The sequence below is a fragment of the Capricornis sumatraensis genome, chromosome 4 (genome assembly GCF_032405125.1).
Source record: "Capricornis sumatraensis isolate serow.1 chromosome 4, serow.2, whole genome shotgun sequence".
Taxonomy (NCBI): domain Eukaryota; kingdom Metazoa; phylum Chordata; class Mammalia; order Artiodactyla; family Bovidae; genus Capricornis; species Capricornis sumatraensis.
Window position 1 is genome coordinate 163,454,045 of NC_091072.1, and position 24,965 is coordinate 163,479,009.

General features: G+C 60.5%; 1 protein-coding gene across 1 annotated transcript; it reads right to left on the reverse strand.

Moving 5' to 3' along the window:
• Window positions 1-284: 284 nt before the first annotated feature.
• Window positions 285-22,984, reverse strand: IL17REL (interleukin 17 receptor E like). Its single transcript, XM_068971568.1, has 17 exons — window positions 22,883-22,984; window positions 19,723-19,750; window positions 6,306-6,455; window positions 6,040-6,146; window positions 5,686-5,800; window positions 5,392-5,436; window positions 5,013-5,149; window positions 4,694-4,765; window positions 4,558-4,612; window positions 3,882-4,045; window positions 3,768-3,812; window positions 3,430-3,487; window positions 3,062-3,225; window positions 2,821-2,901; window positions 2,579-2,636; window positions 871-994; window positions 285-402 (listed from the first exon to the last, which is right to left on the reverse strand). The coding sequence occupies exons 1-17, from the start codon at window positions 22,982-22,984 to the stop codon at window positions 285-287; spliced, it is 1,623 nt and encodes a 540-aa protein (XP_068827669.1).
• Between the last annotated feature and the right edge of the window lie 1,981 nt (window positions 22,985-24,965).

Genomic DNA, 24,965 nt, shown 5'->3' on the forward strand with positions numbered 1-24,965 from the left:
CGAGGGCTCCCTGGCCCTGCCGACCCCTTCCCTGTCCTCAAGGGAAGCGGCGAGCCAGTCAGACAAGAGTTTCTCAGTGAGGGGGCATGTGGGCTCCGCCGACCCCTCTTGTCGGCTCGGGCAGCAGCTCCCACTAAGGGAGCGATGACGAGGCGTCCAGGGGCCTGTGTTCCACTAACGAGGCAGAGCCCAGGCCGGGCGGGGAGGGAGGTGCGCATGTGCAGGCGCAGCCCAGCGTAGGCCAGGGGCGGGGCCCGGCCCGGGCGTGCCCCGTGTGCCCTGAGTCAGGTGAAGGTGACTCCAGACAGCGGCCCGGCAGGGGCGGCCCGGGGGTCCTTGTGAGCTGGCATGCGGGTCCCGTGAGGGCAGGCCCAGCCGGCCGACTGCTGGGCGACCGCTGGCCTGGGACACAGAAATGACGCTGGCAGGGCCGAGGGCGCCCTGTGGCTCCTGAGCACAGGTGGCGCGTGGTGACCTCAGGGGGTGCAGAGCGTCTGAGAATGGCTCGTCCTGGCAGCTGGCCCCTGAGGCCAACGGAGTGGCCGTCCCTCACCGCACTGTCCTGGCTAGGGGCCTGGGAGTGGAAGGTGGTCCAGCTCTGGGGGCAAGGGTGAAGGCTGGGTGCTGGGGTGGTGGGTGCTCAGGTCCTTAGCAGACTCTTTGAAGGGTGGGGGCCGGTGAAGGCCTATTCTGGGCCCCAGCACGTGTGTGGGTGACCTGGCCCCCCAGACCTGGTCAGTTCCAGGAAGGGTGGGGTCACACCCTGCACTCCAGAGAACCTCGTGCTCAGGGCCAGGGATGCTGGCCCTGACCCCAGGTGGTCCAGAGGGAGCCTGGGCCAGGCTGAGACAGATGCATCAGGGGCTGGACCATCTGGGGAAGGGGCTGCCCATGGAGCCACTCTGTTGGCCCCACTCAGGGTTCAGGAGGAGCTGGAGGTCCTTCATCTGACCCAAAGTCCTGGCATCGTCCAAGGGCCCGAGTAGCTGCAGGCCTTTGGAGACCCAAGAGGTACACAGGCCCCTAGTCTGGGGCCAGGTGAGGACCCTCAGTGCATGCCCTGAGGCCGAGCCTTCACGACAGAGGCCTGGGGTGTCTAGATGTGAGCTGGCCCCTTGCCGGATCCCTGCAGTTGGACCTGGCACCCGTGTCTTCTTGGTGAGATACTTGGCCTCAGGCTGCTGTCCCCTGGGTGGCAGCTGGGGAGAAAGGAATGGGGGGCTGGCTCAAGAAAGCCTTGTGTGGGGGCATAGACCCCCCCCTCAACCATCTGGTGGCTCAGAGGGTAAAGAGTCCACCTGCAGTGCAGGAGACCTAGGTCCGATCCCTGGGTCAGGAAGATCCCCTGGAGAAGGGAATGACAGCCCACTCCAGTATCCTGGCCTGGAGAATCCCATGCACAGAGGAGCCTGGCAGGCAGCAGTCCATGGGGTCGCAAAGAGTCAGACACGACTGAGCGACTAACACTTCAACGTTCACTTTTCACATGCCCCCCTAGCCCACCTCCGACTATGAGGTGGAAAGCAGGAGAGGGGATGAGACCCCACCCTCTCAGGGCCCCTTGCCCAGTCCTGCCAAGCCAGTGCCCGGTCAGCAGGCAAACGTCCATCTTTGGGGGAGTTTACCCTGACCTCAGGACCAGTATCCTGCCAGGTTCCCCGACTCCAGCTGGGCCCAGGTGCTCTCACTGATCACAAGACCCTGGGACTCACCCGGCATGGCACTCCAGTCATAGCCCCAGGCCACCCACCATGCCATCTGACTGGCAAATACTGGAGCCCTGGTCCAGACACAAGGCTCTCAGGGGTGACCATCGCCCCTTCGATCTGCTGGGGCGGGGAGGTGGGGGCTGTGGTGGGGTGGGGTAAGGGGAGAAGTGGATGCAGGCCCTGGAGCAGTTGCCAGGGGAGGTGGGCGGGACTGGGGCGCCCTGGCATTGCTGAGACTCAGCTGCGCCCAGAGGCCATTCGAGACCGGCCCAGTTGCCCATCAGTGGACGGGGTGGTGAGAGCGCTGGATTCCCAGGCACCCCTCTTTCTGTCTGCTTTTCAGCACTGGCAGAGGTTTGCACTTGAAGATGAGTGTGCTTGCTCCTCACTCCCACTGCCCTTGTGCCACTCACTGCCCCCTACCCCTGGCCCTCAGGCAGGAGTCACCCCCTGGGCCACACCGAGGCCCCGTAGGTTTAGGGTTCCCTCTAGATCCTGCCAAGTCTGAAGTCCAGGAGTCTGGGACTCCTGGGTGGGCGACAGGTGGGCCGGGGACTTCGAGTTTCTGGGCAGTTGGAAGAGCCCAGGTCAGTGTGGTGGACACTCAGAGAGGAGGGCACAACACCCCTGACCCAGTGCGAGGCCCTGGAGGAGCCTTGACCCCCCAAGTCGAGGCTCAGAAGCCTGGCCTGACGCTGAGGCGGGGGCCCCTCTGTCCTCCACCTCCTGTGCAGAGTGCCCCCGCATCCTGACCGTGGGAGACGGGGCTGCTACAGGCCAGTCTGGGGTCCAGCTCTTGGCCCCCGACTGCCCCTGAGTGCCTGTCCTCCCAGCCCCAGTCCCCGCTGAGGCCTGGCCCGCTCACTCACCACACTGGAGGCCGCAGAGCTGCTGGGGGACGGAGAACTGGACATCGGTCCTCCTGCCCTGCGGGCAGGGGCAGGGCAGAGAGAGCAGGTCAGCACAGCCTGTCGCCCACCCTGCACGCCCCCTCCTTCCCCAGAAGCACCATCCGGAGAGGCTGTGGGGCTGAAGGGACCTCCCAGAGCAGCCCAGGGCCCTGGGCAGCTCCTGGGAGGTGGGCGGAGGCTGGGCAGGGCGGTACACCTACCTGGATGCAGGTGCTGGGTGCACAGGCCTCGCCCCCAGGAATGTCCACAAAGGCCACTGCAGGGTCCCCTGCAGAGTCACCCTGGCGGGGGAGGGGCCGGTCACAGGCAGTGGGGCACAGACCAGGCTCCTCCAGGCCGCTGTCGTGCTCGCCGCCCTCCGCCCTCGCGGGGACTAGCTCTGACTGCAGGAAGGCCGGGGGTCAGCCCCACCCCCGGGGTCGCCTGCCCCACCTGGCTCACAGAGGCCGCAGGGACGGGGGTGGCCTGGAGCAGTCGGCGGCAGGCGGGGGGCCATGTCTTCCCCTGGTGGCACAGGCACACCTGGAAGCGGGAGGGGCTGGACGAGAAGAAGGCCACCCGGAGGTGGCCCGGAGCAGGCGAAGGCTGGACGGCCATCTTCCAGGCTGTGGGGGCAGGGGTGAGGCCCAGCGCCCACCCACCGCTGACCATCTTGGCTATGGCCACACTGCAAGGGCCTCCCGCCTGCCCCCTGGAGGGCCCCGCCCCCTTGTTGGGGCCCTGCCCCTCAGAGGGCCCTGGTCCCCTTGAGGGCCCCGCCCCTTGGAGGCCCCCTTCCCCTGGAGGCCCCCGTCCCCTGGAGGGCTCACCTGGGAACCTTGGCTGCTTGAAAGGGCACCTCACTTGGAAACCCAGGCTCGTGGAGAACTGCCGGGAGGCCGAGGGACAGGGTGTGGCTGTGTGCCCAGCGACAGGCAGGCCTCCTTCACGGCCCTCTGGGACTGGTCACAAACCCCCACCCCCCACTGTTGGCCCAGGAGGGGTTAGAGGGGCTGCTAGGTGGCTGGACCCTGGGGCTGGGCAAGGCAGAGGGAGACATTTGGCTGTGGGTCCCCTGCCCCAATGCCGTGGGTCCCTTGTCTGGCTCCTCAGATCCCTCCGCCAGCCCCGGGAGGGCACGAGGCAAGCTGTGGTCCAGCCCACTCACCTTCAGGCAGAGCTGGGGCTGTGTGTCCACGAGCGGGTACTGCACCTGGGGGGAGCTCACGTCAGGGCTCTGGCCATCCATCTCCGCCCCCATCACTGCCTGGGGGACACTCACCCTGCCGCGGGCTGGCCGGCCTGAATGCTTCAGCTCGAGGCAGTGGGCCCCTGGCCCTGGCTGCCAGCACAGACTCACACGGCCTCTCATGGGGCAGGCGGGCTCCCAGCTCAGCGCCTGGCTCCCCGGGTGGTAGTGGATGGCGTCCCGGAGGCTCTCCGTGACTGCAGGGACCCTCCCCCAGGGCTGGAGTCAGAGGGACACTGTCCCAGCTGCTGACAGGCCACCGGACCCAGCACCTGCTCGGCGATGGGCAGGCTGGGTCCTGGGCAGGTGTCTTTTCCCGTGGCTCTAGACCTAGGCCCCACCCAGTTCGCTTGTGTGCCCCGCCGATGAACACCCCTTATCCTCGGGGAGGACCCCCTCCCCTTCCCGCTGTGGCCTTGGCTCTCCCAGGTGGCCAGGCCATGGCGCCCGCGTGTGCTTGTGCGCTGCCTGGCATGGACGCTTGCATCCACGCAGGGCTTCCACCACCTGGAGGGCTTGCCCAGAACACAGCTCTGACGACCTGCTGCCTGAAGCTGTCTCAGGCGCTGAGGCTGGCCCTCCCCGCTACTCTCAGCCCTCCTTGCGTCAGCCCTGCGCGCTGGACCAGCAGCCCCCATCCTTGGGGACCCCTGACTCGCCATCTCCCACCCCTCCCTCCTCGCTCTCCCGAGCACCTCAGGGCACTCACCATTTTTGAAAGGGCAGGTCTGGATTCGCACCGCATCAGGGGTCGCCGACCAGACCTACGGAAGGGGCTGGGATCAGCACAGAATCGGCCCATCCTCTCGTCCACTCTCGCGTGTCAAGGCCGCACCCTTACTGACCTCAAGGCACAGACACGACAACTCTTGGCTGTAGGGTAGAGAGACCCTCCGGGAGACCCTGTTCCCTGTTACCTGCAACAGAGGGAAGGAGCGTAGGCGGGGGCGACAGGAACGGGTGGGGCCTGGTGGGCGGGGCGGGGCGGGAGGGGAGGACAGAGGGCGGGCGGGGCCAGGGCTGTGGGCGGGGCCAGGGCTGTGGGCAGGGCAGCAGGTGGGACAGCTGGTGGACGGGGCCTGGTGGGCGGGGCCGGGGCTGTGGGCAAGGTGGCAGGGGAGGACAGGGGGCGGGGCTGGAGCTGTGAGCGGGGCTGGGGCTCACCCGCACTGGGGCGCCCGCGTCCTCGCAGGTGAACCGCTTCAGACAGAGCCGCACGTAGTAGTCAGGGCCCCCCGACTCTGGCACCTGTACTAGAATGACCTTGCGGCTGCGGTCCACCCAGTAGGAGAGCTTCTCAGCTGTAGGAGGGCAGGAGGAGGGGTCACGCTGGGGCCAGAGGTCACCAGGCACAGGGCTCCAGCTGTCCTGACAGCCTGCATGTGGTGACTCCTGCCAGACCCAGGCGTCTTGGAAGTTGCCTGCCTGAGGACCATTGTGAGTTCCCAGAAGAGCCCGGTAGGAGGCCTGCGGGTGCCCACCACCACCCAAGGGTCTTCCCAGGGGCAGCGGGGCCGGGGTCCCACCTGGGGAGGGACCTCACCGAAGCAGTCAGGCACATTCTTCCCCACGTCCTCCTCTCTGCAGTCTGTGAATGACAAGGGAAGTGCTGGGCCCAGCCCACTCTGCCCCAGGGGCCACCCCCAGCCGGGCCTCTGCTGGTGTGGTTTCCAGAAGCCCACCCCTCCAGGGAGACAGCAACCCAGAATTAAAATACACTTGCTGGGACCTGTCCCGCATGACCTACCTGCTGCCTGGGTGACACCTGCCCCACGGCAGTCACCACTCCCTCCAGGAGGCTGGAGGGCAGTGCCCACGCCAGCTCCCTGGTCCCTACCTTCCATGTGGTATTGCTGGCCCAGCTGGACCCCGCAGAAGTGGGGGACAGTCCTCAGGGTGACGTAGAGGGTCTGGGCCACGGCCACCTCGAAGCAGTCAAAGCGCACCTGGAGCTGGGCAGGGGCGGGGTGAGCTGTGGACCTGGGTGTTGGCCCCCTACCCCTGGCCAGGCCAGCTCCACCTCGTACAGCTGGAGCCCAGAGTCTGGGGTAGGGGAGGAGGGGCGCCCCGTCCATGGGCCGGGATGGGCTGTGGAGCGGGGAGGGTGGCGAGAACTGGCCAGGGGACAGCTGTGCTGCCGGGCACAGGCTTGGGGCTGGACTGGCGGGTCCGGGTCAGACACTGGCCTCACCTGCTGCCCTGCCTGCTGGCGGGAGGCCCTGGACACCTGCACAGCCTGGCACTGCGTCTCCTGGGTATCCAGGCTCGTGGAGCAGACCTCCAGGCCCTGCAGGCTCTCTGTGGAGAGAGGGTCCGTGGCCTGTCAGACCATGCTGTCCCCTGTGAAGGCAGTGAGCAGGGTCTCTCTGCCCCACCCTAGCCTGCCGTCAGGTTGACATGGGAAGAAAAGGAGCCCTGAGCCCCCCCATGACCCAGGAGTGACCCCGTCACAGTCACCGTGCAGCGCGAGGGAGGCATTGACGCGCAGGAGCAGGGAGCAGCCGTCAGGTGGGGAGCACTTCATGGCAGTGGAGAGCGCCAGGGACCCCAGGACGGACCTGGGCATGGACACGGGGGGCTGCCGGCAGAAGCTGTTGAAAATATTTCCTGTTGGGGGAGAGGGAGGCTAAGTGCCAGGGTTGCTGGTGCCTGGGCTATTGCCTGTGGGTGGCCGGGTGGGGAGTGGCTCTGGGTCTCTGCTGCACAAAATGGGGGGGCGGTCCTCCCTACTCTCCCCAGTGCCGTCAGAGAGCCAGGCCCTGGAAGAGTGGTGGGCCCACCTGAGCCATGTGCAGAGCTGTCTGCTGGGCCCAGGAGTAGGGCCCCCACCTGGCCAGCAAAGAGGCAGAGGAGGCCCCCCCGCCAGGCGTGCCGGCTGGCCCCATGGGTTCCAAGGATGAGCAGCAGCACAGGTCTGCGGGGGGCACCCGGGCCTGGGCCCGAGGCCACTGCCGCCTAAAGCCCTGTCCGTAGGCAGGCAGCAGCACTGGCACAGATGGCTTAGCCCCAATGGCCTTGGTCAGGGCCCTGGAAGCGGGGGCCGGACCGGGCGCCGTGCAGGCAGCGGGGGTCTCGCTTTCAGGCTCCGGGGCTGAGCGGTGTTTTCGGTCTTGGCTCTGCCCAATCTTCAGGCAGATGCTTCAAGGTCAATGGGGTTAGTTCCACGGGCTCCACCATGCCCCGGAGAGCCCTGCACCCCGCGGAGCTGGCAGCCCAGGTTCCCTCTGGCACTCAGGGCCTGGCGTTCCGGCCAGGTGACGTGTCAGATGGTATGTGTGCTCAGCGGTGGCCAGGGTGCAGGCACACCCCAAGCAGCGTGGCAGGAAGACCCGCCCTCAGGCTTACGGCCAAGGGGAAGCGAAGGACGAAGGTGCCAAGGCCCTTCCTGTGCTTCAGGGGGAGGGGGACACGGGGACCAGGGTGACCGGTTGAATGCACGAGGGTGGGGGAAGGGCAGAGGGTGCACCCAAGGCCGTCTCCCCCCGTGGCACAAGGAGCCGGAGTGAGGGGTCCCCGTGGCCATGGTGGCTGGGCTCCCAGACCTTGGAGAAGGGGGCTGAGGCGCCACTGCTGAGACCCAGCCAGAAGAGCTGGCCCGTCGCTCAGCGGAGCCCCGACCTGACCAGATCAGACATGATTCAGAGAGGCAGCAGAAACTGTGAGGTCTGAAATGTTCCTGGGAAAGAAACCAGAGCTGTGGGCCCCGCTGAGGTCAAGATGGAGTCACGGCGCTCAGCCTGGACAGCAGGCGAAGTGCGATCTCAAGACACTGGGTGCAAGGAAGCCAGGACGGCGATGCCCATGGAGGGGGCAACCCGGGAGCCTCACCATGCCCACTGTCCCGAGGGTGCTGCCAGGTGGCGGGGATGGGGTAACGGCGTTCAAGGTGCCTCCCCAAGAGAAGAAGTGGGGCAGATCTGGGCAGAGGCAAATGGCCGGACGTGGCCAGAGTTTGCAGGATGAGCACGGGAGGACCGCGATGCAGAGAGCAGGGTGAGTGTTTGGCAGAGCGGGATGCCCGCGTGGACTGAGGAGCTGCAGGAAGAGAAGAAGCCAGAGGGGCCCTGGGGACAGAGTCTTGTCGGCCCGTGGGTCTGGGCTGTCCCTGCTCCCAGCCAGACCACAGACCCAGGGCCTCACGGGGCCCTGGTGCAGCGGACACAAGGGTCTTGTTTCTGTAAGAGAAATAACTAGCCATGGGTGGAGCGCTGCTCTGATCTCGTCTAACAGATCTTGAAAGAGAGACCCCAGAAAGATTAACCTGTTTCCAAGTAAGTTGACTGTATTCCCTAAAAGACTCAAGAATATTTGTGACGATAAAAGTGTATATCCAGTGTGCCTCTGTGCTCAGCCACACAGCACTGCCTCTGCGATCCCATGGGCTCCAGGCAAGAGCACTGGAGTGCGGTGCCGTTTCCTCCTCCAGGGGATCTTCCTGCCCGAGGGACTGAACCCATGCCTCTCATATCTCCTGCACCGGCAGGTGGATCCTGTACCGCTGAGCCGTCTGTGAGCCAGGTGAAAATCACAGTCTACCGTATTTTCAAGCTTGGTGAGGACTATATACTCACAGATCCAAGAAGCCCAGTGAAAGATAAGAAACATGAAGAAATTATAAGCACACCACAGTCAGTCTGTTCAAAGCCAGAGTAAAGAGAAAACTGCAAAGCTACCAGAGGGAAAGACACGTGAGGCACAGCGGAACCAAGGCACGGGAGAGGCAGACTTCTTTTGGGAGCCATGCGAGTGAGATGATGATAGGAAAGACTCCCCAGGACTGAGAGACAAAACCCACCAGCCTAGCGTCCCACCCCTGCTCAGGCCTGCGTGCCTGACTCTTGGCAACCATGCTGCGAGTCCAGCGGGGAATGCACGGTCCTTCCAGCAAATGGTGCTCAGCTCTGTGTCCACTGGAAAACAATGGGCTCTAGACCACAGCTCTCACAGAATGTAAAGTGGATTGTCAGACTCAGTGCAAAACCTAAACTACCAAACTTTCAAAAAGAAACCTATTTTCAATAATCTCTATGACCTTCAGTTCAATTCAGTTCAGTCACTCAGTCACATCTGACTCTTTGCGACCCCATGGACTGCAGCACGCCAGGCCTCCCTGTCCATCACCAACTCCCGGAGTCCACCCAAACCCATGTCCATTGTGTCGGTGATGCCATACAACCATCTCATCCTCTGTCATCCCCTTCTCCTCCTGCCTTCAATCTTTCCCAGCATCAGGGTCTTTTCAAATGAGTCAGTTCTTTGCATCAGGTGGCCAAAGTATTGGAGTTTCAGCTTCAGCATCAGTCCTTCCAATGAACAGCCAGGACTGACCTCCTTTAGGATGGACTGGTTGGATCTCCTTGCAGACCAAGGGACTCTCAAGAGTCTTCTCCAACACCACAGTTCAAAAGCATCATTCTTCTGCACTCAGCTTTCTTTATAGTCCAACTCTCACATCCACACATGACCACTGGAAAAACCATAGCCTTGACTAGACGGGCCTTTGTTGGCAAAGTCATGTCTCTGCTTTTTAACATGCTGTCTAGGTTGATCATAGCTTTCCTTCCAAGGAGCAAGCGTCTTTTAATTTCATGGCTGCAATCACCATCCACAGTGATTCTGGAGCCCAGAAAAATAAAGTCGGCCACTGTGTCCACTGTCTCCCCATCTGTCTGCCATGAATGGCAGCTGTGACCTTAGGTGAGGCTAAATTCTCTGACACAGAATACTGAAACTGTGACTCGTAAGAGAAGAAACGGGCAAGTTGGATTCCATCAAGCTTTCCAACTTCTGCTCTTTGAAAGACCCCAGTAAAGAGTAAAAAGACAAGTCAGAGACAGGATATTTGCAAATCATGCACCTGTTAAGGAACGTGTGTTCAGAACCTGTAAGAACTTTCCAAATTCAGCAACGAGGAAACCAGCAGCACGTCTGCCTGTCCTCCACGTGGAGGGGATGGGGCTGCGGGTTCCACCGCCCCAGATGATAGAGGTTTAGAAATAATAAAGCCAGCAGGTAGCTGTTGCTGTTCAGTCACTAAATTGTGTCCAGCTCTTTGCGACCCATGGACTGCGGCACGCCAGCCTTCCCTGTCCTTCACTGTCTTCCTGAGTTTGCTCAAACCCATGTCCATTGAGTCGGTGATGCTAGCTAATCATCTCATCCTCTGTCGTCCCCTTCTCCTCCTGCCCTCAATCTTTCCCAGCATCAGGGTCTTTTCCAGTGAGTCGGCTCTTCACAGCAGGTGGCCAAAGTAAGCGAGTAGTTGGTCTGCCTTTTCCTATCCATGTGTGCTGGCAGTTCTAAACGGGGGTAAAATCCTCCCCGCTGGTCAGAGCTGGGAATGGTCCCCTGCCCCGGCCTGGCCCCCACCACACACCCAGCCTGCTGTTGCCTTGGGGCTGATGAACCCGAAGTGTGGGGTCACATGGGCGATTCAGAGCTTCCTGGGGGGACAGTTCCCAAGGGCTGTGGCTGGAATCGGAGCAGAGGCTGCCTGCAGGAGGCGGCCGAGTCCTGGTCTGGCTCCAGGGGCTCCTGGTCAAGCCTGGGAGTGGGGGGTTAGTCCGGCAAGGTGGGGGTAGGGTGAGGAGAGCTGTGTCCCCAGGCCTGACGTTTCCTTGCTGAGAGGCGCATCCTCGGAGCCTGGAGCTTCAGAACTCTCTCTCATCTAGGCTGTCCCTCGTATGTGTGGAAACGTCCTCCTCTGTGCAGAAAATGAGAAGGCGGCGTCTTTTGACCTTTTCTGGAGAAATACAAGGACCTGTTGCAGCCAGTCAAGAAAAGGATCAGAGTCAGAAGGAAAAAGGGTGGAGCCACAGAAGGGAAGGGCGACCGCGGGTGCCATGAAGTTGCTTGTATAAAAGTAAGGACAGGCTCCTGTCCCCAGTTAAGGTCACAGCACAGAAGGTGTATAGGAGAAGGTGATGTGACGGACTTCCCTGCTGGTTGAGTGGTTAGGGCACAGCGCTTGCACTGCCTGGGCATGGGTTCAGTCCTTAGTTCAGGAACTAAGGCCCCACAGGCTGTGCACAGCAACCTCACTGTGACCGTGTGGAAGGCATTGTGAACCCCAAATTCTTCATAAAGATTAAGGGGAAGTGAATACATTTGATCTCGTTTGAAGGTTTAAAGCCATCACAGTAAACCAGAGGCATACTAAGAGAAGGCCTAACACCTCGCCTGCGTCTTAAAAAGGAGAAATAGGAACTCAGAAGGAAGAAGTGGGTTACAAAGGGAATCGTGAACACAGGAGCTGGTAAGATACGGAGGGGATCTAACTGCGCGTTGGCGGGGCAGGAGGAGAGGGAAGGGCTCCCGTGCGTCTGAAAGCCCGTCGGGGTTTCCTTCTGCATCCCACAGGAGCCTGTGCTGTCTGGACCGGCTCTACTGAGAACAGCTAACAGTGCTGGAGGGAAAAAAGTACATGTTAAAAACTCACATGTAAAATCATACACGTGAAAACATACATGTAAAACACGTGGAACATACCTGTAAACACATACATGTGGGAAACATAGGCATAGACAACTTACATATATGTGTGAAAACATACATGTGAAAAAAACTTCCCCGAACCCGTGAGAGCTGAGGAAGCGGGGCGGGGGGGGGTGCGGGATGCTGAGGCTCGGCCAGACCAGGAGGCCCAGGGCTGCCCCGTCTCATTGACGGGATCCGGAGAAACCTGCTGCCTCCTCCCACCCTGGGCCCGGCGGGAGGGCAGGGACAGGGAGCTTCCTGGAGAGCCTGCAGCCTCTGCGGGCTCCAAGCGCTGGTCTGCACCCAGGCAGATCCAAGGAACTTCAGTCCACGACTTAGAAATGGTCCCGATAGTCACAGGTCACTCCTGGTTCACCGAGAAACAAAGGGAACCCGGTCTGAGGGGAGTTGCCTGAATCCTCGGCCCGGGGACAGCCAACAGCCATTTCTCAGGGGCACGGAGCAGACTTTTATTTTTGGCCACACTGCGTGGCCTGTGGCATCTTAGGTTCTCTCCCAGGGACAAACCCCGGCCCCCAGCAGGGAAAGGCAGAGCCCTGACTGCTGGATGGCCAGGGAACTCCCTGGAGCAGACGCGTGAGAGATAAACAGAGCACCCAGAGGGAGGGCTGGAAGAGACACACGCCACCGATGGTCCAGGAGCCTCCACAGGGCCACCGTGGGTTTAGAGTGGAGCCTCGGGCAGTCCTGCTGCTTGCCAACTCCGAGCAGAGGTCCACTGCGCTTTCTGCACAGGGCCTCAGCACCTCCTTTCTTCCAGGCTCGGCGCTCAGAACACCGGGGAGAGCACCGTGAAACTGTGCCCCCGACACTGTGTCTGGGCCACAGCACTCCCCGCTAGGCGGGCTGGAGAGGGCGGAAACCTGTCTGCACAGACTCGTCCCTGTCTCTCCTGGTGCTCATGACCAGCCCATCTCCATGGTCGGGCGCTCGGCTGTGAATACCACACCGCCTCCCCTTCCACTCGTGTTCTCAGTGTTGCAAACAGCCCTGTGTTAGATTTTCACCCCGTTTCCCGTCCGACCCCTCCCGGGGCCTCGTGGCTGATGCTCCTTCCCTAGGAGTGGCCCTTGGGACAAGAGCCCCTGAGTCCCAGCCTGAGCCAGTGTCCTTTCATGGAGATATGTTTGATGCATGGCATTGTGTAAACTTAAGGAGTACAGCGTGCTGGTTCACTGCATATATCTGCTGTCATCGTTGCTGTTGGAGCAACAGCAGCCATATCAGGTCCCATAATTGTTGTTTCTGTTTTGTGGTTGGATTAATTAAGGTCTGGCCTCTTAGCGAGTTTCACGATCATGACGCGGAACTGTGTCTATAGTCATGAAACGAAGCGCTGTGGTTTTGGTGTCCGTCCTCTTCGGGGGTAAAATGTAGCTCTTTGAGAGATCTGATGTATTTTCCTTTCCATTTTGAATTGCTAAGTTCTTTTTGCTTAGAGGCCCAAAGATTTTTCACTTTAACATCCACCCATTTTGCTTGAGTGGGTTCTCACGTTGCGTCTTCGGGGCTGTTCCTCTCCAGTTCGACGCCTCGTGTTGGGGCTGTCTGCTGTCCCGGAGCTGCAGCTCTGCGCCTCTGCTCTGCGGCTCGGCTTTCTCCAGGGGCCCACGGCGCCCGCACTCTGGACTTTCTCTGTCTATCTGCGGCATCTTCTGTTATTGACTCGGCATTTCATCTCTTCTGACTCTTTCTCTTTTCCAACCTTACTTGTATTCTTTTCTAAACATTTTCATTTCTTCACTTATTTTTGGTCGCATGGAATCCTCGTGACTGTGCACGGACTTTCCTCTCAGTGTGGTGAGTGGGGCTTCCTCTTTGCTGCGGTGTGTGGGCTGCTCGGTGCTCTGGGTTCTCTGGTTGTGGAGCCCGGGCTCCAGGGCACGAGGGCTCAGCACTTGCAGCACCTGCCCGGGCTCCAGGGCGCCGGCTCGGGAGCAGCGCCTGCCCGGGCCCCAGCGCGCCGGCTCGGGAGCCACGCCTGCCTGGGCTCCAGCGCGCCGGCTCGGGAGCCGTGCTGCCCGGGCCTCAGGGCGCCGGCTCGGGAGCCGCGCCACCCGGGATCCAGGGCGCCGGCTCAGGAACTGTGGTGCGCGGGCTTCGCTGCTCTGAGGCGCGTGGGATCTTCCGGGACCAGGGATTGAACCCTGCATTGGATTCTTGTCCACTGTGCCATCACGGAAGTCCCTTGTATTCTCGTTTTAATTGAAATATAGTTGATTTACAATGTTGTGTTAATTTCTGCTGTATAGCAAAGTGATTCTGTTATACATATAGATACATTATTTTTTTAAAAAGCTTTCTTTTTCATTGTGGTTTATCACAGAATATTAAATATAGTTCCCTGTACTAACAGCTCAGTTCAGTTCAGTCGCTCAGTCATGGCTGACTCTTTGCAACGCCATGAACCACAGCATGCCAGGCCTCCCTGTCCACCACCTGGAGTCTACTCAAACACAATATGACACTTCTTTCTGATTTTAAAAAAAATCCCCTTTTCACCTTCTATTTCTCTCAAGGCATTTAATATTGGGTCTATTCACTACTTCTAACATAGTCGTCATTTCTGCAGTGATATTCCCTTTATTTTTAAGCCCAAGTGTTGTCACCTCATTTCTGAAATTTCCTAACTTTTGTTCCTATTGTTCTTTCACATCTTTATCAACTTTCTTGAGTCGTCTAACATTTCATGCAAAGATGGGCTCAATAAGGGACAGAAATGGTATGGACCCAACAGAAGCAGAAGATATTAAGAAGAGGTGGCAAGAATACACGGAAGAACTGTACAAAAAAGATCTTCACGACCCAGATAATCATGATGATGTGATCACTCACCTAGAGCCAGACATCCTGGAATGCAAAATCAAGTGGGCCTTAGGAGGCATCACTACGAACAAAGCTACTGGAGGTGATGGAATTCCAGCTGAGCTCTTTCAAATCCTAGAAGATGATGCTGTTAAAGTGCCAGCAAATTTGGAAAACTCAGCAGTGGCCACGGGACTGGAAAAGGTCAGTTTTCATTCCAACCCCAAAGAAAGGCAATGCCAAAGAATGCTCAAACTACTGCACAATTCCACTCATCTCACATGCTAGCAAAGTAATGCTCAAAATTTTCCAAGCCAGGCTTCAACAATACGTGAACTGAGAACTTCCCAATGTTCAAGCTGGATTTAGAAAAGGCAAAGGAACCAGAGATCAAATTGCCAATATCTGTTGGATCATATGAAAAGCAACAGAATTCCAGAAAAACATCTACTTCTGCTTTATTGACTATGCTAAAGCCTTTGACTGTGTGGATCACAACAATCTGTGGAAAATTCTTCAAGAGATGGGAATACGAGACCACCTCACCTACCTCCTTTGAAACTTGTATGCAGGTCAAGAAGCAATGGTTAGAACCGGACATGAAGCAATGGACTGGTTCCAAATTGGAAAAGGAGTACGTCAAAGCTGTATATTGTCACCCTGCTTATTTAACTTATATACAGTGTACAACATGTGAAATGCTGGACTGGAGGAAGCACAAGCTGGAATCAAGATTGCCGGGAGAAATATCAACAACCTCAGATATGCAGATGACACCCTCCTTATGGCAGAAATCGAAGAAGAACTAAAGAGCCTCCTGATGAAAGTGAAAGAGGAGAGTGAGAAAGCTGGCTTAAAAGTCAACATTCAAAAACCGAAGGTCATGGCATCTGGTCCCATCATTTCATGGCAAATGTATGGGGAAACAATGGAAATAGTGACATACTTTATTTTCTTGGGCTCCAAAATCACTGCAGATGGTGACTGCAGCCATGAAATTAAAAGATGCTTGCTCCTTTGAAGAAAAGCTCTGATTAACCTAGACAGCATATTAAAAAGCAGAGACTACTTTGCCAACAAAGGTCTGTCTAGTCAAGGCTATGGTTTTTCCGGTAGTTATGCATGGATGTGAGAGTTGGACCAAAAAGAAGGCTGAGCCCCGAAGAATTGATGCTTTTAAACTGTGGTGTTGGAGAAGACTCTTGAGAGTCCCTTGGATGGCAAGGGGATCAAACCAGTCCATCCTAGAGGAAATCAGTCCTGAATATTCATTGGAAGGACAGATGCTGAGGCTGAAGCTCCAATACTTTGGCCACTTGATGTGAAGAACTGACTCATCTGAAGAGACCCTGATGCTGGGAAAGACTGAAGGCAGGAGAAGGGGACGACAGAGGCTGAGATGGTTGGATGGCATCATGGACCCCATGGAGATGCGTTTGAGTAAGGTCCAGGATTCGGTGATGGACGGGGAGGCCTGGCGTGCTGCAGTCCATGGGGTGGCAGGGAGCCTGAACATGACTGAGCTACTGAACTGAACTGGCTATTTTAAGCCACTTTGAAATGAACAGCGGCAGTTGTGGGTTTTGGGGTGTTCTGGTGCACTGCCTTTGCCTGTCGGGACCTCATTCTGTCCCTCATTCTCTTTTTATTATCATAGCTCGCCTGAGCTTGTGCCCATAGGCCCCCTTGGCCACGGTTCCCTGAACGGTTTCTGAGCTTTCAGCCACAGGCTGGGCTCTGCTTTCCTTGCTGCACACAGCGCCCTCTGCTGTCGCTGTTGGGTGGACGTGCTTTGCGGTCTGGTTTCCCAGCTCTGTGAAGATCTACAAGACCTTTTAGAACTAACACCCAAAAAAGATGTCCTTTTCATTATAGGGGACTGGAATGCAAAAGTAGGAAGTCAAGAAACACCTGGAGTAACAGGCAAATTTGGCCTTGGAATACAGAATGAAGCAGGGAAAGACTAATAGTTTTGCCAAGAAAATGCACTGGTCATAGCAAACACCCTCTTCCAACAACACAAGAGAAGACTCTACACATGGACATCACCAGATGGTCAACACCAAAATCAGACTGATTATATTCTTTGCAGCCAAAGATGGAGAAGCTCTATACAGTCAACAAAAAACAAGACCAGGAGCTGACTGTGGCTCAGATCATGAACTCCTTATTACCAAATTCAGACTGAAATTGAAGAAAGTAGGGAAGACCGCTAGACCATTCAGGTATGACTTAAATCAAATCCCTTATGATTATACAGTGGAAGTGAGAAATAGATTTAAGGGCCTAAATGTGATAGACAGAGTGCCTGATGAACTATGGAATGAGGTTCGTTACATTGTACAGGAGACAGGGATCAAGACCATCAAGGAGATCCAACCAGTCCATTCTGAAGGAGATCAGCCCTGGGATTTCTTTGGAAGGAGTGATGCTAAAGCTGAAACTCCAGTACTTTGGCCACCTCTTGAGACGAGTTGACTCATTGGAAAAGACTCTGATGCTGGGAGGGATTGGGGGCAGGAGAAGAAAGGGACGACAGAGGATGAGATGGCTGGATGGCATCACTGACTCAATGGACATGAGTTTGAGTGAACTCTGGGAGTTGGTGATGGACAGGGAGGCCTGGTGTGCTGCGATTCACGGGGTCGCAAAGAGTCGGACACGACTGAGCGACTGAACTGAACTGAACTGAACTGAACTGAACTTCCTAGCTCTTCCTTCCGCTCGGCCTCATCCGCCTGCAGTTGCTCTTGCCGCTGCTGTCCTCAAGCCTCTTGTAGCTTCTCTGTGCAGGGCCGCCTCCCAGGGGGTCCCTGAGCAGGTGCTGGGTGCTCCCCAGTGGTGCTCACTGCCTGCTGGGTTCAGACTCCCCTCTGCTTTCTGCTGCTCCTCCCACCTGGGGCCCTTGGGCCTGTCTCTGGGGTCTGGAGTGTGGACCCCGCTTCTGTTTTATGCCCTCCTTGCTCTTGTATGTGGATTTAGGGCTGCCTCAATGACGCTGCCATGTCCCAGGACAATTTAGGAAAGAACTCAAGCAGAAGTCAGCGTCCAGCTTAAATCTATCCATCCAGGGGCTCAGTATGCAGGTCCACAGCATGGGGTGTGTAGGGAGGGCCCCCAGGACTCAGGGTGGCCTCACCCAGGAGTAGAGGCCGTCGGGGAACCGCCCGCACAGCGTGGACATCTGAAGACGGGTGGGGTGGGGGTGGAGGCGTCCGGCACTTGGTGTGGCCACTGCGGGATTTCCAGGCAGCGAAGAGCACAGTCGGGCTCTTGCCTCAGAGCACACAGAAACAAGAGCTCGGTGAATCAAAGACCTGAGTCTGAGAAACAAAACTTTAGTATAGAAATAGAGGAAGTACAGGGAGGAAGTCGCCATGACCTCAGAATGGGGAAGACTTCTTAAAAGATCCCCCCAATTCACGAAACCCTGAAAGGGGAGGCGTGTGAATACTACTGCATCGAAACCGAAGCGTGTGACTCTCAGCCCGAGGCTGAGGAGGAGGGACAGTGGGAAGAGCTGTCTGTGACGCGGGGTGACCGTCGTTGCCCCGGGAGGAGCCCACACAGGTCTCAGTGTTGTTAGAGACACACAAACGGAGACGGGAGTGTGTCTCACAAAGTACCCCCCATACCTGCCAGAACCCTCAGAGGTCGCCGAGCCAGAGAACTGCCCCCCAGCGGGCCGAGCACGTGGGCCAGGCCGGAGCGTCGCCCAGACCCGAGCTGTGCCCCTGCCTGGTGACCCCACCCCCAGCAGCCCTGCTGGGGGGACAAAGCCCGGGAATCCGTGGCGAGCCCCCTCTGCACCCCCATCTGGAGAGAAGGAGGCCGGGTGGGGTCCTGCATTATCACGGATCCCACTGGGGTACGAGGGAAGGGAGGGGGAGGGAGAGAGCCCGTGACAGCCCCCAGGTCCCCTAGAAGCCGAGGGCCCCTCCCCGCACCCCCACCACCCCCAGGACCTGCCCGGCCGAGTCCCCCCAGCATGTCTGGGGCCCTCCGGACATCTGGCCCTTGCACACAGCAGGTCCGCGGGGGAAACACCATGGATTTGGGGTCAGTGAGTGAGAAGGGGGTCCAGAGGCAGCTGCCCACGTTTGACCAAGACTGAAAGAACGTCCCAGACGATGTAGACAACATTAAAACAGCTCCGAGAGGAGGAGAGAGAGGGAGGGAAGGAGGGGACCGGGAAGGCAGCACGTGGGAGGGGAGAAAGCGCCGTGGCGGGACGGAGGGGAGGCCCACCGCGAGGGACACGGTGGCAGGGACACGTGGCCCAGCCCGGTGGTCACAGTGCAGCGGGCTCAGAGGAGACAGGGGCACAGGGGCCAGACAGCGCATCTCGGGGCAAACAAGCGCAGACCGGGAGGCGCGCTGGCCTGGAATGCTCACAGCAAAAGGCCCGGAGAAAGACAGAGACGGAGGGAGCCGGCGACGCGGGCAGAGGTGGCGTCATCAGAGAGGAGGCCCATGCTCAGGCGGGCGGGAAACGCTCCGAGGTTACCAGACAACCGCGTCATTGGGTCGGAAGCTCACAGGGATCCAGGAAAGGGCCCAGCCCAGGGGGGAGGAGCCTGCAGGCCCCTCAGCAGAAACACTAGCTTGGGGGCGCCTCAGGCTTCTCACCCTCAGGGAGGGTCCAGGCACAGGCTGTGACCGGATGCCGTTCAACTCCACGACCACTGACTGCGGTCAGACGCACCAGTGACAGGGGCCTGCCTGGGCGGGGGCACATGTCGGCTCACGGGTCCGCGTCCTGTCTCATCTCACACCTTAACCTTGGGGGTCCTTGAGAAGTAACCCCCCTCGAGGTGAAGAAGCATTCAATTAACGTTTAGCCATTTCTTTGGTTTTTCCTATTAAAGTCAAATTAAATAAAATACTGATTTTAAATAGAATAAAGTAATTTCACTTTTATAAAATCTTTGTCATCTGTTTATCCAGGAACTGTATATTTGCCTACAAAGATGTCTAGAACTGTGTCTTCCTAAAATAAACAGCATTTATTTCTCTAGGAGGGCTTTGGTGGTAGCTTTATCATTCTTCTTCTTATTATTTATTATTTATCCCTGCACGCATGTGTGCTAAAGTCGCTTCAGTCACATCGAACTCTTTGCGACCCTATTGACTGTAGCCTGCCAGGCTCCTCTGTCCATAGGATTCGCCAGGCAAGAATACTGGAGTGGGTTGCCATGCCCTCCTCCACTGCGTCCCTTAAGCCCCTTTTAAAACAAAATATAAAGTGTCTGCAAAGACAATAAAGCTATTTTTAAAATAGAATATTGTATTACGGTAGGCAAAAATGGAGCCTGTGATGAGAAAGTGGAGGTTTCCATGTATTGCTGGTGAGGTGGAGACTGGCGGGGCCACTTCACAAAGCAGCAAATTCCAATAGCATAGGAAACCGCAACTCCCACGTCCAACAAGCCTGCAGTTGGGCGTGGAGGGGGGCTGTGCCCTCCTGCCCCAGGCGGCGGCAGGGATGGGAGGGCACTCTGCCCGGTGAGGCAGGAGGGGGTGTCAGCGGGGACCGGAAGGGCCGCGCGTCCTCCTCCTGAGATGTACTCACGGTTCACGCGGCTCTTGCAGGCGAAGCCCTGCGGACAGAACACGGAGAGGGAGTGAGAGGCCAGCGGGCCGCCTCGTGTCACCCCAGCGCCCCACCCCGGCGCCCTGCGCCCCTGGACCTTCAGGCCCACTCCGACACACGTGGCGCTCCAGGCACCGCAGGACCGCCCGGAGCTGCTGGCGTGGGGCCGGGCGGGGAGACAGCAGGCAGCAAGGACCCGGCTAAGGCCAGGCAGTGCCGCCTCGGGTCAGAGTGGGAGATGAAGGGGCTCGGGAAGGTGGGGGGCCCCTCACGGGCACAGCGCTCCAACAGCTGGGGGCTCTTTGCCAGCACGGGGTGGGGGGCAGAGGTCTGCCTCTCTTCCCTGGGTCTGAGGGGCAGGCACTCTTGGGGGGTCCATCTCCAGCGCTACACCTCTTCCTAAATAGTCTTCACTTTGGAGTAATCTCAGGTTTATAGAAAAGCTGCGAGGATGGCATCGAGCTTCTCCCAGTGACCCCGGATGTTAATATCTGGGTGACCGGGTCACTCTTGGCTGAGCCCCACACTCTGGGTCCCCTCTCCCTGCCCAGGCACCTTGTCTGCCCCAGCCTTTTAACCATCACCCCTCATCACCCGGTCTTCTGATCACGACATCCCTCTGAGACAATAAGGCCTTCAGCCCCCAGCCGCACGAACCCCACTGAGGTGACCCCAGGGGCCTGCCCGTGGTGCTCGGGCTGAGGAAGGTGACCAGGGGCAGCAGGGGCGTCGGCTGGGCAAAGGGGCTGCACCCGCCTGGGTGCCTCGCCCAGAACCTGACCAAACAGATGGGTGGAGGGTGAGACAGCCAGTCCAGCGGGCCCAGGGGCCAGTGGGCGGCACAGGGCAGGCCCAGCAAGGCAAGGGGGCAGTGGGCCTGGGCCACAGCCTCGCCTGGCCACCCCACGCCTCCCACAGCCCCGAGGCTTGGAGCCAGCCGGCACCCTGCACCTGTGGCCTGAGTCCACCCCCTCCCAAGCTGGCGGGGCTCCAGGGAGTGGAGAAGTTGAGGCGCACCTATGTCCTGGCCCTGGGGCACGGCCCGCTTCTGGAGACCGCCCTGTGCCTGAGGACCACAGAGCTGCTGCCCCGGGTTACTGGTGGGGTTGGGTGAGGTCTGGTGCTTGGACCTTGGGTGCCCAGAACCCCTCTCCCTGCCCAGGGACCAGCAGGGGCAAAGGTCAAGGTCAGAGAGCACCGGTGGACAGTGGCGCCCAGGGGAGCTGGGGGTGGCGGACGCGGGAGAGGGCCGGTCTTCGTCCTTTGTGGGGGGGGAGGGGGCGGCGGGGACGGAGAAGCGGCTGCCCCGCCCTACCCCCCACCCGCGGGGGTTTCCGCTGTTGGGCTTCTCGGGGCTTCCCAGGTGGGTCGGCAAGGGCGGGGTCTGTGGGGAGGGGACCAGCGGGCCTGGTCCTCACCCTGCCGCCCCATCGGGTGGGGAGGACAAGGTCCTAGGTGCTTGAGGAGGGGCCCTGACCGCCCCCCGCCCCCACCCCCAGGCGCCCTGTGCTCAGCTGTGCCTGTCCCCGCCTTCCTGGCCCTGCCCTGCCTGAAGGCTGTCAAGGCCCACAGCGCTGCGGGGGTCTCCGTGTAAGTGGGGGGTCTCCAGAGGCACCCGAGGTAGCCCCCAATCCTGGGCTTCCTGACCCCTCCCCCGGGCCCCCCCCCCCGGCCCTCCCCCAGCCCCTCTTCCAGCCCCTCTTCCAGCGGCCCCTCTCCCAACCCCTCCCCCAGATCCCACCCCCGGGCCCCTCCCCCGGGGCCCCTCCCCGGGCCTTTCTGGCTGTGTCCGTGCTCTTCACCGCCCCCCCCCGCTTCCCCCCCCCCCCCCCCCCCCCCGCCACCAGCCCCCCGCCCTTGATCCCGCCGCCCCAGCTGGGTGCCAAGGCGGTGCCCGGCCGCGCCCTCTCCGTGGTGGGGGCCCGTGGCGGGGTGGGGGTCTCCTCTGGCCTCTCCCCTCGACAGCCCCTCCTGCACCGTCCGGGCCCATCCCACGGAGGGGGGCCGGTCACACCCCTGCAGCCTCGCCCTGACTCCACCCCCACACCCTGCTGTCCCAGCACCAGTTCTCCGTAGTCTGGTGGGCTTCTCAAACCCCATATTTCAAAATTCCCACATTTCAGAGTTTCCTCCCTGAAAACTTGCCCCCTGAGCCAGAGAACGCCTCCAGCCTGGGCCCAGGCGCTACAGCAGCGTCTTAAGATTCATCCTGGCTTCTTCCTTCCCTGAGGTCTGGGACCCAGTCCTCAGCTCCACCTTGCAGTGCTCCCGAAGCTGCCCACCCTTCCACCATCCCCGCGGGCGGGTCCAGGCCCCACCCCTACTTCAGCCCGGCTGTCCCCTCTGCACCCACCAGTCCCACCAGGAGCCAGAAGGACCCACCATGGGTCCCTGCACCCAGGACCTGAGTCCTGCTTCTGAGGCTCTGCCTGACCCCTGGCCCCCTGAGCCCGCCCTGTCCCTCCATGACCCTCTGCTGGACGCACGCCATGCCCTGGAGAGTGTGCCTGGCACACTGACTGTGTGCCCCAGGGTCCCCCGAGCTCTCTCGCCAGCTGCCACTGCTCCCTGAGCCTGCTTGCCCTGTGTCTCCCTGGGTCCCCGCTGACCCCCACCTGGAGGAGGGCCCATGCCTGGGGCTCCCCAGCCCGTTGCAGTGGCTAGCCTCCCCAGTCTTGAGCTGGGGGACCTCCGAGGACAGGTGCTGCTGGCTAGGGCACTGTGGGGACAGTGAAAGTCCCGGGACACCATGTTCCGAGCCACATCCTTGCCCCACGGCACCTGTCTGCCCAGAATGAGCTCGGTGCCCATGGCATTTCCTTAGGTGGGTGTCCACACAAGCCCGGACACCACCCCAGCCTGCACCCCGGATGATGAAACGGCCTTGTGAACACAAGAGGGGCCTCGGGCTGCCGCTGCACAGCTCCCCGGGAAAGGACACTCATGGGGCCTCAGTGCCCCACGCGCTCCTGGCAAACGCTTCCCGTGACTGGCGCCATAGGTTGGGCCACCACCTTGGGGAGCCGCGGGCCTCTGACCACCCACCACCCCGGGCCCCGGGCCCCTTGCTGGTCACTCTGAGTAGCATGTGTAGGTGGGCCAGGCTGCTCAGAGGAGAGTCCAGGAGGGGCAGGCTCACCTGGGGACAGGAGAGGCCGCATTCCGTGACCCTGGGGACAGCCAGGCTCTGGTAGGCGCCCCAGGTCAGGCAGAGCAAGGCGACGGCGTGCCCGGCCAGCATCTGGCCGCAGGAAGGTGCCCGCCAAGTGAGGGCGCGAGGGGCGGCCCGTGGCGACTGTGCCTCGCCTTCCCGGCCTGCGGCTCAGCTGGAGTGAGCTCGCTCCTGGGGCAGACACTCCCCCTCCCAGTGGGCTGGCCACAGCCACAGCCCACAACTTCCGCCTGCGGGCTTTGGCCCCTGGCCAGACGCCCTGGAGTTTCCAGGCTGTCAGAGGAGACATCCTGGAACTGTGGGGCTCCGGGGTCTCCAACGGCTGGGTGCCCCTGGGGCTGGCAGCTGGGGCAAGGCTGACTGTGGGCCTGTGGGCTCGGGGAGCCGCCCTGCACCCCCCACGGCTCCTCGGTGTCCCCCGCTTCTCTCAGGCCTCCGTCCCAAAGTCAAGGGATGGAAGGTGGCTCGTGCCCGGGTCGTCGAGCTCAGCGGGGCTGGCAGAGAGGTGGGAGCCGTCCCTGGCACCAGCCCCAGCTCCCACAAGCCTGGGACACCCCTCCAGTCCTGAGTGCCCATCCCTCCTCTGGGTGTGAGAGGCTGCTCCACTCTGCTGAGCCCTCGCTTCACTGTCCACACCTAGAGAGCACTCCCCCGAGGCTGCCTGGGGCCTGACTTGTGCAGGGAGTGCGCTCTGCCCCTTCTGCATTTGGGTCCTCTGCAGAGAGGCCTCCACGCAGGCGCTCACAGCGCCCTGCCTGCCCCCAGGCCTCGGCTGAGGTGTGGCTCAGGGGTCCTTGGTCTTCTCCCCGGGTCCAGCCTGCCTCCTGCACTGGCTGGCAGGTCTGAGCACCTCTGGCCCCGAGGGCATGTCCCTTGAGTCAGAGGCATGGAAAAGAGGGAGTTGCTGGAGAGCCCAGAGACCCCCACCAGGGCCCAGGGAGCTGGGGATCTGCTTGGAACCCCAACAGGGCGCCGCGCGTGTGGAGGGGAGCAGACCCAGCTGGCAGCACCCCTGGGCGGGCTCCCTGGGCACCCCCAGGGCTGCCCTGGCTGCTCGCCTGCCTGTCGCCCCCTCGTCTGACCTGAGACGGGCTGTGGACTCGAGCCTCAAGAGGCAGGAACCAACACGGGAAACCCGGCGTGGGGCCCGCCGGCAAACATCACCCAGGACCACGGTCCCCGCCACCTGTGCCCCCACCCCACCCAGAAGCCAGAGTCCACTGCGCAGCCTCCCTGCCCCAGCCCGAAGCAGCTGTGGGCTGCCCTCCCCCGCCGCTGGGAGGCAGAGCCGATGGCGGGTGGAGCCGTCTGGGCAGTGTTCACCTGTGGTCTCCTGTGGGGTGAGGTCAGCTGTTGGCCGGGGCGTCTGGGGTGGCCAGGAAGTCCAGGCGCTAGTTCCCCCGCTGTCCCTGGCCTGGTCCCCTCTGAGTCAGGCTGCCAGAGCTCCCTGGGTCAGCCGGATGGCTCCGGTCAGGAGGGCCACGGGTTGTGTGCCCACTGTCCACCAGGCCGAGCGGGCAGGACCAGCCTGAGGCCGGTGAAAGCCCGAGGCTGCCACCTGCTTTCTCACCTGGGGGAAGGTGGGGACTGTGCACCCAGGGACTCCATGGGCACCGGCCCTTCCTGGAGTGAGGAGGCCCCACGTGGCCCGGTCCTGGCCCCCCTGCCGGCCAACACCCCTGGGGTCCGGAGCACGCCGTGCCAGTACCGAGGGGCTGCAGGGGGTCAGAAATGGAGCCACCATGTGGCTTCATGGGGAGAAGCGTGGTGGGGATGGGGCCTTGTCCTCTGGGGCTCCCCAGCCCCTGCAGGCGCGGGTGGCTGGGACGCCCCAGCCTGAGCTGAGATGCTTCGGAGGTTCACCCGCCTCTGGTCTCTGCAGCCTGCACGGCCCACGGACGGCCCGGGGGCCCGAAAGGCCACCTGCGGTGGACTCTGAGGGGTCTGACCTAGTGCGGGCGCCCCTTCACCCCCTCGTTCAGCACCGGGTTGGAAGGAGACGCTCGGGTGCAGAGAACCTGGAGCAGCACAGCCAGGCTTTTGTTGAATC

What these genes read in the sequence shown, in the direction of transcription:
- IL17REL (XM_068971568.1), bottom strand. Translation starts at nt 22,984, where the DNA reads ATGCTGGCCGGGCACGCCGTCGCCTTGCTCTGCCTGACCTGGGGCGCC. An exon ending in AGCCCCAGCTCTGCCTGAAG is followed by an intron (nt 3,488 to 3,767) that starts GTGAGTGGGCTG and finishes GCCTCCCGGCAG; the next exon opens with TTCTCCACGAGCCTGGGTTT. An exon ending in GGCAGCCCCTTCCCCAGATG is followed by an intron (nt 403 to 870) that starts GTCCAGCCCCTG and finishes TCTGTGTCCCAG; the next exon opens with GCCAGCGGTCGCCCAGCAGT.